The 14112-nt window shown below is 42.2% G+C and overlaps 3 protein-coding genes and 1 long non-coding RNA gene across 6 annotated transcripts; 2 read left to right on the top strand and 2 right to left on the bottom strand.

Moving 5' to 3' along the window:
- The first annotated feature begins 4457 nt into the window (after window positions 1–4457).
- Window positions 4458–5435, top strand: LOC126329084 (uncharacterized). Its single transcript, XR_007562164.1, has 3 exons — window positions 4458–4692; window positions 4769–5288; window positions 5356–5435. It is a non-coding gene; the product is annotated as an uncharacterized LOC126329084 (long non-coding RNA).
- A 508-nt stretch (window positions 5436–5943) lies between these two features.
- Window positions 5944–7164, bottom strand: LOC126329082 (ras-related protein rab-11.1-like). The gene is made up of 6 exons (XM_049996111.1): window positions 7115–7164; window positions 6818–6979; window positions 6553–6643; window positions 6404–6489; window positions 6132–6320; window positions 5944–6055 (listed from the first exon to the last, which is right to left on the bottom strand). The coding sequence occupies exons 1-6, from the start codon at window positions 7146–7148 to the stop codon at window positions 5961–5963; spliced, it is 657 nt and encodes a 218-aa protein (XP_049852068.1). The 5' UTR covers window positions 7149–7164; the 3' UTR covers window positions 5944–5960.
- A 935-nt stretch (window positions 7165–8099) lies between these two features.
- Window positions 8100–10150, top strand: LOC126329093 (uncharacterized). The gene is made up of 2 exons (XM_049996123.1): window positions 8100–8730; window positions 8804–10150. The coding sequence occupies exons 1-2, from the start codon at window positions 8193–8195 to the stop codon at window positions 9859–9861; spliced, it is 1596 nt and encodes a 531-aa protein (XP_049852080.1). The 5' UTR covers window positions 8100–8192; the 3' UTR covers window positions 9862–10150.
- Window positions 8429–14093, bottom strand: LOC126329071 (probable carboxypeptidase S-like 2; the record flags this gene model as incomplete). Of its 3 annotated transcripts, XM_049996100.1 has the most annotated exon segments (6): window positions 8429–8988; window positions 9160–12487; window positions 12556–12687; window positions 12741–12799; window positions 12886–13217; window positions 13285–14093. In XM_049996100.1, coding segments are annotated over 2 exon segments (936 nt in total), but the record flags the coding sequence as incomplete, so codon positions are not given.
- Between the last annotated feature and the right edge of the window lie 19 nt (window positions 14094–14112).

Here is a 14112-nt window from a genome sequence, read left to right as displayed (position 1 = left end):
AAAGCTCTGAAGAAAGTGGCCTGTGCGGAACTCGGCCTGAATAGCTCCATGCGCGCGTCGACACTGTACCAACTTTTGTGTCGCACCATGGACGCGCTCGTAAAAAAATCGCCCTTTGACGCCCAAATCGGTTCTGCTGCGAATGGCGGAAAACAGAAAATCGAGTCGAGCTCCGGCCAAGTCAGTCACCATGAGACCCACCTCATTTCATCTGTCAAATTGATGGAATACACTCTCCATCGTATACCTCAATCAACTGCGCTGGCAACTCTGGCTCAGGTCGCCTCGGTGTTCATGAAACTGCTTGACATTTGTCCTCACCACGTTCCGCTCGGCGTGCCCACTCTGAACGCCCTATCCGTGCTATTCGCCAAACTTTCTTCCGAACCCGTCCTCGCTGAGACCCGCGCAACAGCCTGCAGCCTGTTTTCGTCAGTGGTGAATTTGTGCTTCGCAGGTGACCTGAAACTCCGAGCCGAAGCTCTGACATGTTCAAGGCGCATCCTAACGCACTTTTCTCGTCGAGCTAACACGGGCGACCAGACCGCGTCCGTCTATGCTGCCCTGTCCGAGCAAGCGTCTGAGCATCTAGAAAGGCGAATCAAGCTAATCAAAACGCCGGACTCCCTCGAACTGCGGCCCACACTGGAATTCATAAAAGCTATGATTAGCACGGTGCCGTGGTCCATCAGCGAAAGTTGGTGCTCTCATTGCCTATCCTTTGCGTCGTTCCAATCGCCGTGGCTCGACTCATCCGTGCACGCCATATTTTCCGCGCTATTCAAGTCGCTGAAACGAAACAATAATTCATGTCAAAAATCAAAAAAAAAATTGGCCGTGATGTTAACCAACTCGATCTTCGACCATCAACCAGCTTCCGAAGACGCAACGCACCTGGGCTCATATTTCAACTGTCTGATGCACTCTACCGTGGCCATATCGTGTATGCCGCACAACCAGGCCATTTTAGCAAAAAACCTGCCTCGCTTCTTCTTTGCCGCCGCAAATGTCCTGAAGTCCGGAAACGCAAAGGCCATGACCTCGGTGCTTGACAGCTTGCGCCTCGTGATTGCAAAGGGACTGCTAAGCTCTTTCATCTCAGAAGACGTCAAATCGATCACTCGCACTAACCCGAGCAAAGATTCAATAGAACAAACAACTCTATTCAAACTGTTTGATGTGCTGGCTACCGGGTTAGACTACTCGTCTCAAGACGGCTGGAAATACGGGTTCAAGGCCTTGGAAGCCCTATTTGAGAGACTCGGACGTATGACGATCGACGTGTCCGCTTTTCCAGAAAAAGTTGAACCTTTGTATTTGGCATTTTCCAACGCTAGCGGTCATGTGATTCAGCGTCTGGCGAGCATGAGGTCAGACGCTAACAGCCGCATCGACAGACAAATCGACAGGTGCTTGAAGAGGGCCCTGTTGGCAGTGGGAATTCGAGAGTTCCTTCAACTCATTCCCATTCAATTTCCAGTTATACACACGGATGGAACCGGAGATTTTAAATCCCGGAATTTATGGATTTTACAGTTTCTCGGCTCCCATCTGTCTCATTCAGAATTATCGTTTTTTTGTCAAGAGCTGCTGCCTGTTTGTGAAAAGCTAAAAGAGATGTCAAGGATATGTGTAGAGACAGAGAACGCTCTGGCTCTAAAACTTTTCAAAACTCTCTATGTGCAAGTTTGGGCCACGTTTCCTAGATTCTGTCGTCAGGCACGAGACACTTCGACCTCGTTTCCCCTTGCTTCAAGCACGCTGGGAAAATCCATGATGGAATGCTCAGACGCTCGCGTACATGTTGTGAGGGGACTGGAAGAGCTCATTTCGTCCACCGAACGCAGCTTGAGCGCTTTAGAACGAAAAGCGGCCGAAAATACCGACCAAATCGACGATTCCTCTGCCTGCAACGCTCCGCTTGCCGACGAACTTCGCTCAGACCTTGAAGCTATTGCCAAGTACGCGTCAGACTTCCTCCCGTGCCTGTTGAATCTGATTGTTTCTAAAATTAGCGCAGAGGAGCGAAACATCGTCAAAAAAGCCGTTGAGGCGTTTTTGAGAATCGCACCTAAACGTCTCTTGAGCCTGTTTTTTGATCAGGTCATACTTCACATTAAGTCCAGTCACCTGTCGTCTGAGCAAGAGAATGGGGACGCCCACACCGCCAAGTGCCTTCTTGGTATTTTGGTGGCGTTTGTTCCGCACCTAGGCGAGAAAGACATTCACGGCGTCTATCAGTTGATTTTCCCCTATTTGAATCCCCGCAAGAACCTTCTCATCTCGGCCAGTGTCCGAAAGAAGGCGTGGAAGGTTCTGTACTCTATATGCAATCAAAACCCCGAGTTTTTGCGGTCTAAACTCAAACTCCTCCAGGCACACTTGGCACATGCCGAGGTAACCAACGTTTCAAAAATTCGCCTTATTCAACTGCTGTGCGAAGCCATGAGTTTGGAATCATGTCTGAATTGGCTCCGTGGCCTGGATCAGTCTTACGCAAGCGTACTGAGTCAAAAGGAACTTCAAAAATCCGTTTTCACGCCTTTACCGACGCTCATTCTGGGATGGAGCGATCCCTCTAGTCGCTCTCATCAGGCGGCCATAGAAGCGCTGGAGGGTATCACTCGCATTGTAGGACTTGACCAAATGATTACTCTCCTCGTGGTTGGGTTGTCTTCGTCGGACACCCACTTTCTGGCGTGTACCTTTCACTGCTTTTCTGCTCTGTTCAAATCTTTCAAAACAGAACTCGAAAACTTTCAAGATAAAATTCAACTTATACTCAAAGACGCGATTCTATGTCTGAGGTGGGACAGCCCACAAGTCATCAGCGCGTCGCTGGAATTGATCTGGGTTGTCTCGAAGGTTCTTCCTTCAGTTCAGTTTTGCACTTATCTGCCGAGCATCATCGAATCTACCGTCAACTGGCCAGAAAAAGTTAAGACCAAGTTCATCAAGAGACAGCGCCTCCTGTTCGAAAAATTCATAAATAAATTTGGGCTCGAACTCGTCTCTCGATGTACGCCGGCCGAGCATCGCAAGTTCATCCAAAACATTCATTCTAGAGCACAACACAGAAAAAAAGTTAAAAAAATTAAAAAGGGGGTAGAGAACCGAAAGCGCACGAATCCCTTGCCATCGAGCGGTCTGCTTCTCGAAGAAGAAGACCCAGAGGGCAACCCTATTGACTTTTTAGATCCATCTGCCTCCGCGCGCGTTGCTTCGTTGAAGTCGTTCATCCGTCCAGCTCAGCCAGATGATTTTTCCGATTATGCTCTCACTGACTCAGGGAAGTTGATCATCACTGAACAAGGACCTTTGAAGAAAGGAGACGCCAATCCGACGGCATCTGGAACTGAAGCGTCTGAGCTTGGTCAGATGAGCAGGAAGAGAAGTCTGAGAGACGCGTTCAACGATGATCAGGACGATCTCGCTGATTCGAAGGAAGTTTGGCACGATTCCAGAGAAATCCGACACCGTCAAAAGAAGTCTAAACCGGACCCAGTCGCGAAAGCCATTCAAATAAAGAACAGCTACAAGGCGCCCAAGGCCTCTGGAGATCTGAAAAAACCTGGCAAGCACGAGCCATATACTTACCTCCCGCTGAGCGGATCGGCTCTTGACAAGAGGAAAAAAAGGCATTCCCACAAACAATATTCAAGTATCGTTGGCCGTTCCAAACCAAAAAAGTAAAAATAGCAAAAATAGCCATTTCGCGCGAACCTTTTATGTCAACGAGACTTTTTGACTCAAAAAATAACCAACGGAGAGCATAGGATTGCTAGGAGCGAACTGGTTTCAGCAACGGCTTCGAGTAAGCATATGTCGGTTTGTACATACTGTTATTGTACCCGATCATATTTTTTACTTTTTCTATCACGATACCATTTGTCTTTGTGCTGTAGACCACTTTTTTGACTCCGAATTGTTTGATGACCCGCAAACAATCAAGGCATGGCTTGGAATTCGCCAATCCGGCCTCTCCCAGCCTTACGACGTATAAATCGGAGCCTCACATCACGTGTCAGCGCCGCAAATTTTCGAGGAAAAAAAAAAACACATACCAGAAGTAGTGCCTAGAGCCTTCCCCTTGAGTGCCTGAATTTCCGCGTGCATAGAAGTGACGCCGTATCCTTTGAAGCACGACCTAGCTTGATTATACCCCATTCCAATCTTTCGTCCAAATTTAACCAAAACTGCTCCGTGTTTGAACCTCATTGGGCTGTCCCGAGCAACCTCTGCAGCCATATCTATGAATCGCTGAATTCTCCGCATGGCGCCCTTGGGAGGTGTCTGGACGAGCCCGCGGCATAATTCTGCGCATGCCCTATGCATATATTTCAAAAAACACCTTTAAGAACGGTCTGCAGCTACAAGCAGCTTTGCAAAGCCGACCTTAAAACTTGAACGCAAAAACACTTTTTTTTTTCGAAAAGCTCAGGTGATTCTCTCATTTGACATCCATGGCTCAAAGCGTATGCATACATTTCGCTCTTTGACACTGACCTCAAAAGCACATAACCAAATCGAGCGACTGTCCTTTCGGATCTGAACAATTGACTCCGTATAATTTACGGTCGCATTATGTAGGCACAAACCGAAATGTCCTGGGAGGACCAGCAAACTCTCAACAAGTTTGCAGTCGAAAATACTAGGAAAAACTCAATCAAAGAAGAAATCATGCTCAATTCTGTACGGTTGGCTACGTCCAATATTCGACAAAAACCGCATTCGCTCCTTAACAATTTTTTTTGCTATCACGCTCCAGGAAGAACTAGACACGCTCAAGTATCTCGAACAAGAACTCGAGCTAGATCTCGAAGACACCGTCCTTTATCGATATGGAGAGGTTTACATTCCTGTCGACAAAGAAGAAGCCATAAAGCAGATCACCGAAAGATCTAACAGTATCAACCAAAAAATTGACTCGCTGAGAATGGAATTGGAAAAGACTGAAGATGACATTATCCAATATAAGGCCGAGCTCTACGGAAAGTTCGGACACGACAAAATCAACCTGGAAGATTAAAACCGAATCGTCCAAAAATAATAAAAATAATTTCAAATATCAAAGGTTTTTTCGGCGAATCAATGGCAGCCATGAGTGCTGCTTCTGCAAGTGTAGCGAACAAACTGCTGAGACCCGTTCGGATAAATGGGGCATACAGGAAACCAATAGGTGCCCGCCAACGAGCACTATTACATAGAGAGCCCCATGATTTCACTCCCAAACCCTGGCAAATTCGTCACCCTAAATTAAACAAACACGAAAGACTTGCTCCGAAAAGGTAAAACAGCCCTGTTCAAACGGATTGATTTGCACTTGCCAAGGAAAGTAACTAACATGTTCATTAGAAAGGAAAATATAGAAAAAAATACTCAGTTGATAAAAAAAAAAATGGAGATCCCTGCCAAACGAGATCCAAAACGACTCGAACGGGTCGGACACCAATGGTTTCTGCCTGATTACAATACCAAGGTAGAGAAGTATCTGCGCCAGCGCTCTCTACCCAGCATGTCTTTCGGAAAGAATAACAAGAAATTTCGCCCACTATCTTCTATTTTGGAGTACACCGTCAATTTCCTGAGAGAAGAAAATCCGGATATTCACCCCCTTGACAAATCCAAAACTGCTATAGAACTAGAAGCGAGACGAAAGGCTGGAAACAAAACGAAATCCAAGCCAGAAAAAAAAAAAAAGGGTGTAAAGAGTTAAGAGCGGAGATACACACATTCTATACAAACGACTAGACATGCGCACACCTACAATAAAACCCTTAGTTTTAGAATGATCATATAACGCGTCACCCTGCGCGAGGTTAGAATTTGCTAAATATTGAAAAAACTATGCATTGCGTGCGCTAGGGGCATATAAAACCATACAAAACCACTAACGCAAATATACATTATAGTAATCACTGATTGTATGCGATTGTGTATAGATATTGCCTGGATAATTTTTAGCATGCACACGACTGATTGTTTGCCGCGTTGGAATTTTGAGCTGCCCGTATGTCGCTAACTGGTTCCGAATGAGGGATGGCAGAGTCGCTCTCTATTGGTGGAAGAGCCAACATCCAGTGTGTGAGAGAGTGATGTTTTCGTTTAATGATATATAAAAATTCACGTACGATTGCCACTGGAATCCGCCTCAAGGTGATATTTATTTACAACGTCACAGTAAATTTCAGTTACCAACTTTTGGAAGGCGTATTCAACCGCCATGTTGTCTTTAGCGGAGGTTTCTACCAGATGCAGACCATTTTCTTCCGCATAGCTCTTTGCTCGGTCTTCATTCACTTCACGCAAATGTTTCAAGTCTAAAGAGACGTCATATAAATTTGTGCGAAAAATGTCAGAAGCCGCATGGCGAGGCAACTTTCTGCGTTAAAAAAACTCATACCTAATTTGTTGCCTACAAGCATTAAGGTAACGTTCGAATCCGTATGTTGTCGAAGTTCTGTCAACCATCTCTCGATGTTATCGAACCTGCAAACAAGAGTGTGTGAGAGATCAAAAGGAACGAAAACGAGAATTGGAAGGAAAGCGTACGTTTCTTTCTTAGAAATATCATAGACAAGCATGGCTCCAACCGCTGAGCGATAATAGGCACTGGTGATCGCCCGATATCTCTCCTGCCCAGCTAAGAAATTATCGTGCGGATTGTAAGAAAATAAACGACGTCAGCCTTGAAAAAAATAAAATGGTATTAAAGTTCGTTTTAGAGAGAAGTTAAATTTGAAAGGGATCACTACAAAAAACACATAACGTCTAGTGTTGAGCCCAGTTCTGAATTACTAGGACTACATAGACATACCAGTGTCCCAAATCTGTGCTTTGATAACCTTAGATTCAATTTTGAGACTTTTAACAGCAAATTCAACACCTATGGTAGATTTTGTATCTTCGTAAAATTCGCCCTTTGTAAATCGAGACAACAAATTCGACTTGCCTACTCCACTATCTCCCACTAGGACGACTACATTCGAAATTGAGTATGGAAGGTTGAAAAACGATGTGAGTTACTCATGTCAGTACAAGCAATTTGGGAATGTGGATGTATATAAAAAAAAAGAAAACAACCCCAACGAGGCAGTCTAAGTGAAAAACGTACTTTTAAAAAGATAGTCATAAGTGTCATCTGTCATTATGATGTATAGAAATAAAACTGAAAGAGAACTGCAAGAACAAACTAGGCATTATAAAATTAGGGTTTTTTTATTTTATATCAAGCAATAAATACAACCTTTCAATCATCACGTTTGTTTCATGATTTGAGCTGTACGTACGACGTATTTTCCTCGTAAATGCATGATACAAACTATGACCCTTCAGCCTCGTGTGTATATATGGCCCTCGTATACACCGCGCCATCTTCATGGCTTTCTGTCTACATTTTTGCTCAGTTCTGAATGAAATTCTGTTTGACGCGTCGCAGCAACGAAAAGCGTTCTTGATTCAGAACTAAGATGTTTTGGGATTGAGCTCAGAGAGAAAACATCAAGAATTTATTGTATTAGAATTCTGAAGCAAAAGCTACACTTGCAATTTTTACGGTTTTGTAGCAACGTAAACCGGTTTTTTTAGCTGGAGTGCGCCACGTTCTAGACAGACGAATCAATCAATTCGTTTTCGCATGCACAAAAATTGGTATATGAACCGATATATGCATGCACTTCACCGTTAAAAATGACCACTTCGAAAACACACAATTTTTTGATCAGTGTACGCAAAATTCGACTGGGCACTAATCATCTAGTCCTCCGCCATCAAAAAGGTTGTGGCAATTTCTAGCTATATATCATGTAAGATAGCATCGTTTTGATATTGTAAACTACATTATGTATCGGATCGACTTAACGGTTGGGACCCACCAAAAAAAAACTTATAGCAAGCAGCGAGAGATGTCGGGAAACGCGCCGAAAGGTTTGTGCAAAGGCATACTGCATTAAAATGCCGAACCAAGTTGCTGCTACGGAAAAAAGGCTCAGTATCGAGACAGAAAAAGCGGATTCATGAAAGAAGAGTATGAACACCCACTAGGGAAAATGTTGTCGTCTGATATTTAAATTTGAAAAATTATACCTCTTATAATTGACAATTTTTTGTGTATCACTGATCTATCGCCGTGCTTCTCTTTTCTTTGCACATGTCTGTTGATTTAGATTGCCTGTTGCCTCACCTATCTCACCATGGCCCACGATATCAAAAACTTTTACGATTATGATAATCTTCCTGTTCACCGTCTAGTCAACTTTAGAAAGCATGAGGCGCTCAAACAGGCCGAGTACAAACAGCTAAGTCGGGAGGACCGCGAGGAAAGAGAAAATTGGGATAAGGTGCATGAACGTATCCAACTAGATGCTCATGTCCCTATAAACTGGTTTGAATTTACTTCTTCTATAAACATCGCACATTGGTTGGATTATTTTGTAACTGGTGCTACTTTCGGTGGCTTTATTAGTATATTCGCACATGGTTTACCCCATATCCATAAAATGAGAAAGGCTCGGCGCGGCGACACAGGAGGCTTACACATGAGTGTTCTGGAACTTCATAAGAGAAGAGCTATTAAAAACTCCTTGAGAATGATATTGAATTTTGGAGCTTTTCAATTTGTTTTTGAGGTTTTCAGTGGATTTCTAGATGATTACAACATTCCGGATTTTTGGACCTCCCTCGTGGCGGGAGCATTGTCGGGGGGTATACTGTCTATGAAAAGAACAAATAGTACGTTCTAAAAATACAAACGGAAATGACTTATCTATCGCTTTTCTTACAAGTCGTAAACGACCTTTTTTAGTGGCAGCTACTTTCAAAAGAGGAGCTATCGTCGGCGGTGCTTTTATCGGGGTGATCGAGTCATTGGTGGGTTCTTCAATTAGTTGTCCGCCTTATACAAAGCCATTTGAAAAGTTGGCAGAATTTAAATTTAATCCTGCAATTGTACGAGTTCCTCCAGTACCCTATGTTGAGCCTAATAATGAGCTCAAGGAGACCGTCAGTATTTGGAATAACAACATCCAACTAGGCAAAACCGGAGGCTCCACGCAGTATGCGCACGACAACCGGCTCTGGCACTGGCCTGATTTGAACATCGTCGGGATAGAAGCAGGAGAAGAAACCTATGGAATTCCAACAAATGAGAAAGCCACGTACAATCTAATCAACACATCTAGAGCGTATGAAATTGGGCAGCTCGACTGGGATTCAGAAAACAGATCCACCGGTCGATTTGCGAACATTTTTCAAGGTAAAGATATGTACGGAAATGTCGGTACAGTTATCGATGACCTTGAAATGCAAGTACAAGATGTCATCGACAACGATGTTACGTTCACAGATCCGACTCTCATCGATTTAGCCGAGTGCCTTGTCGACGTGGGCGAGGATATAGCTAAGGCAGAAGCTCAGGGGAAAAAGGTCCTAATAGAAAAAACCAATGACATAACTCCAATACGGTATAATTCGATTTATGACAGGTGGAATCGGTACGCAGACGAGTTAATCCATGCGCACACCGTTGCCAGCCGAACTTATTCTCAATTATGGAACGGATTGAAAAGTATTGTAGAAAGGATGCTGCCGCCTGAAAAACAGCCTCTATACATGGTCGAGCCCAATTCTGATCTGTCGCAAAAACACAAATTTGATATACAAAAAATGCGGAATTTGGCTATGTCCGGAAAGCTGAACGAAATAGTAGACCGAAAACACACCGCACCCCGTACCAGCCAATGGTCCTCAGGCTTCATATTCCCAACTATGAAAGTATTTTGGGAGGTTCATAATGGTAAGGTAATGCCGCCAGGGCTGCCGTTGGGATTGCCAAAATGTTATTATTCAGGTCTACATGACTAATATGCAAGCCCTTAGTCAAGAAATTCGACTGTCTCGACAAATTTAATGCTGTCCGAGGCATTCTCTTCATCTATAGCATTTCATTTCGGTCAACGCAGCTCAGAAACGCCAATTCTGGTATCCAACTGTGGCAGTGCATTTGACACAAAACACATAGAAGCCATACAGTAGTCTCACGCATTTAATGTATCAATGTAGATTCATTCTCAAAATAACTGTTGAATTTTTGACTTCAATAAACATCTACCTACGCCTTGCAAACTATTTTTTGAAGGCGTGTTATGTGTTATCTCGTCTCCTCCTCAAGCAGTTTTTCAAATTCATCAGAGGCCCGATCGTCTGGTCTTTTTCATTATTTCTTGACTACAAGAAACAAACGCTCAAAGTGCAGTCTTGTGTATTTTCCCCATACAGAAAAATCTTCAAGCATGTTGAAGGAGGCCAGGCCAATTTCGAAATGTCGATGGGTTTTCAATTTTGTTATAAAATTTTGAACAATGCTTTTTAAAAATGACTGATCCTGTTGCTGTCGTCTGCAGATCGTAGATGAGTTCAGTTCATTCTTCAATTTGAATAACCCAAATAAAAATGACAAAACCAACTCTAAACGCAACTTTGTATATTCCACATCGGAAGTGCAACCGAGCATATGTTTTCAAATTAGACCTGTGATCGGCCTTTTTAGCCAACTCATAAGCGAACGTAGCAATCAATCAACCGAAACAAATTGTGAGCAGAAAATGCAAAAATGAATGTTGCGCTAAAGTCTTCAGTTGAAAACGACTCTTAAGCATGTTTTCTGTCCACATTCTATGACTCATTCTGGAGCACTCTTATCCTGTAGATCTGCATTGTATATGAGCTGATTCAGTAATCTGGATTTTTTACCTGCGATCAAAAAGTTCAGCTTATGGCCATTTATCAGCTGTGTAGTTTTTTCTGAAAAGCACAATTTAAATATTTCATCTAAATTCAAATCTGAGTTTTTCAAAGTATCTCGGTCAGACATAGACATCAGAACCTTAACCATTTCTTCCTGAGACGTCAACAAATCATTTCGTTTTTTTAAAGTAATGGTTACTACCACCGCATAAAGTAGCCATAGCACAGCCTTTATACCATAAACGAGCACGTTGTCTAAAACAATTAGAGCGTATTCCAGAGGAATCGCACCGATGCACAGTCTAGGAAGCCAGTTCATAACCAATAGATTAAGGCAAGATTGAGAGATTGAAATTCTAGGATTATTTTCTTCAATAATACCCTTTAGTACATCTGCTACCACTGTTACCCCAAGCATAGATGGCTTCCAAACGTCAGACATAATGTCGTCGCATATATGCAACAAGAGCCAAAAAGCATCAGATTCGCTAACATAAAGCAGCAAAACGCTAGCAACGATGTTCATACCTTGGCAATAAGCTACTTCCGGATTAACATATGCATGCGTTCTTAACACTCTTCTCAAACAATCAATACCCTGTTCATTCTGGTAATAAGGATGCTCTGGCATTGCTCGCTTCAAATCGCCTTCGATTACTTCTAAGATTTTTTTTTCTGCTTTTGCATGCAAGTTGTCACTACCGTTCCCTTCCTGAATGCACGCAGCCTCCAAAATCTCTTCGTATGTTTTTTCTTCATTCATGACTCTATAAGCCAAACCGGAAAAGCATTTCCAAGCAAAACCTCGCAAGGAATCAGGAACTCCCAAGTGAATAAGCGAGTAAAGTTCGGGCGTGTGAATTATAGACACTCCAACTCCATATCTCCGAAAATATTGAATCCATCTTTTTTTCTTCTCGCCTTGTTCAATTACGTAATCGGGTAAAAGCAATGAACTTCTATTCCCTGATCCAGAATTCAAAAATTCCTTGTAATTTATCTTTTTTCCAACCAGTATGTTCGTTAAAATTGAAATATTCACGCCTACGACAACATCGATGATGGCCGCTTTAATCGCAGAATATGTCTGGGTATTGTAAACGAGAAAAAAAAATTTTCCCAACTCTGTACAAATTAATACTCCACCTTCAATAACGGGAATATTCACCTTTGTCCACTTTAGGTCGAAAATGAACACCAAGGGTATGACAAAATACAACTTTTCAGCTGGGAAAAAGTAACACAAAAAAGACTTAGAAAGGAACAGCCAGCCTTTTTTGTACCCATTATCATTATAAAAACAGGCTTGCTGCTTAAACAAAAGTGTTTCGGTTTTTGGAAGTTTGAACAACTTCTGATAATACTCAGACTGAAGCTTCAAATTCAAAAGACGTTTTTTAGATTTCGGCGAACTTAAACTTATCGAGTGAAAAGAACAGTCACTCAAATCCTCGCTAAATTTGTTGTTTCGATTGCGCATTGCACCGACATAGGGTACATCATGGAAAAAACAAAATTTCTGATTCGAGCTCAGGCTCATCATAGAACGCCAATCTTCATAAATTATCTTATCATCTTCGTTTCTGTGCTCGCCCATTTTAAAAGATGTGTTTTCCATTGTACTCTCGAAAGCAGTGAGAAGTTTCCTTTCTACATATTGAGTCAATTTTTCTATATGCTCAATCCAAACGGAATAAATGACTTTCAGCGATTCGTTCAAGTTGTCGAAATAATACAATTTCAGCTGCGTTTAAATCGATCCTGTTAGTACACCACTAGTTGTGAGAAGAACAAAAAAAAACTTCAACAAACCTCGATATTCCCAGAACCTTTAATTTCAATTCCATCCGAGCCTATAAAAGAAAGGGACAACACCCCTTTGATCGACAATATGTTCTTGAATTTGATTTTGACAGTAGAAGAAGGTGATTTGAACCTGATATACTGAAAAGGAAAATCAGTCATTTTGCAACAAAAAAACACAATTACAAACTTACATCTTGATTAATGTACAATTGGCCATACTGGGAGAAAATGGAGGTCTTGCAACGATAGCCTTTGAAAGAAATCATGTCAATGTACTTAAATACCGCAATGTTTAGAGGGGTCGTAAAAGGTATGAGCTGCTCTTGTCCTTCATACAAGCAAAATACTCATCATTAATCCTGTCAGATAACAAGTCCAATGAGAGGCGGCTATTTGTATCTATTGAGCTACCTTGCTCATCTGGTTCAGACCAAGAATCTCTCTCGATGGTATTATCGCTCATTTCCCAGAACTATAGTGAAAAGGACGAACTTTTCAAACTCTATAAAACTAGAAAAAACAAAAATACCTTTTTATGCATCTAGCCCATTTGAATGATAAGCTGGAAATAGAAGTTTATAATATTCATATAAGACTGCTTAGGTATTCGCTCGTTGAAGTTATGGATAGTATTCATGCTATCTAGAGTAAGTGTAATGGGTGTAAATCTAAATAAACAAGAGTTAGCTCCACAGAAGAATATGTTTTATATCAAAAACGTGAAAACTGTCGAACCTGTAGACGTAATCAGTCAATTCTAAAAAGTGGTTGGTATCAGTAGTGGCGACAAAAACCCCTGGTATAACAGGGACATCTGGATAAATTGAACGAATAACTTTGCTAAAATTGAGAAAGACATTGTTATTCGGATCCTTGAAAGAATTAGGCTCTACCCTTTTTTGGCACTGGACAGTTATATCAGGATCAACACTCTGTACGACTGAATTCACATGCTGATAAACCATTTCAGTTGTGTCTTGAGGTGCGATTCTCATGTTTATTCTGGCTGAAGCATAAGTTGGAAGAACATTACGAGCATTTCCGCCAGAAATGAGCGTGGTAGCTAGAGTTGTTCTGAAAAAGGCATTTAAAAAAGGTGATTTTGATAGAATATATTTCAGAAAGTAGCTACTGAGCTTCAAATTACTAAGCAACACACGATATGGCCAAGAAAGTTCAGGAGCCAGCTTTCTTAGAAGTTCTTTGTTCAGACCACTTATGGACATTGGCATGGGATTATCTTCGAGTGCAACAATCGCCCTAGACATTCTTCCAATAGCGGTTGATGGAGGAGGTATAGATGCATGACCACCTGGTGCTTTTATTTCTAAATCCAGGTTTAAAATTCCCTTTTCTGATATGCCTACGACAGCAACAGGTCTATTTAGATATGCATGAGTTCCGTTTATCATAGCGAATCCCTCATCAACTAGAAGCTCAAGATTTATTCCATGTTTGGCCATGTACTTTGCGACTCTGCCCGCGCCCATATCTCCACCAATTTCTTCATCTATTCCGAAAGTGAAGTATATATCGCGTGTTGGCTATCTGTCTCGCGTGTGT

The sequence above is a fragment of the Schistocerca gregaria genome, unplaced genomic scaffold (genome assembly GCF_023897955.1).
Source record: "Schistocerca gregaria isolate iqSchGreg1 unplaced genomic scaffold, iqSchGreg1.2 ptg001160l, whole genome shotgun sequence".
In the NCBI taxonomy this organism is placed as follows: domain Eukaryota; kingdom Metazoa; phylum Arthropoda; class Insecta; order Orthoptera; family Acrididae; genus Schistocerca; species Schistocerca gregaria.
The sequence above is the reverse complement of the archived record's forward strand: the minus strand, read 5'-3'. Positions and strand labels throughout refer to the sequence as shown.

Bases quoted from the DNA above. Each gene is read 5' to 3' on its own strand.
- LOC126329082 (XM_049996111.1), bottom strand. From the start codon at position 7,148: ATGACAGATGACACTTATGACTATCTTTTTAAAA. The intron at 6,980-7,114 runs GTACGTTTTTCA...TTTCGAATGTAG, and splicing joins TTATGACTATCTTTTTAAAA to TCGTCCTAGTGGGAGATAGT. The intron at 6,644-6,817 runs GTATGTCTATGT...ATAATTTCTTAG, and splicing joins AGCACAGATTTGGGACACTG to CTGGGCAGGAGAGATATCGG.
- LOC126329093 (XM_049996123.1), top strand. From the start codon at position 8,193: ATGGCCCACGATATCAAAAACTTTTACGATTATGATAATCTTCCTGTT. The intron at 8,731-8,803 runs GTACGTTCTAAA...GACCTTTTTTAG, and splicing joins GTCTATGAAAAGAACAAATA to TGGCAGCTACTTTCAAAAGA.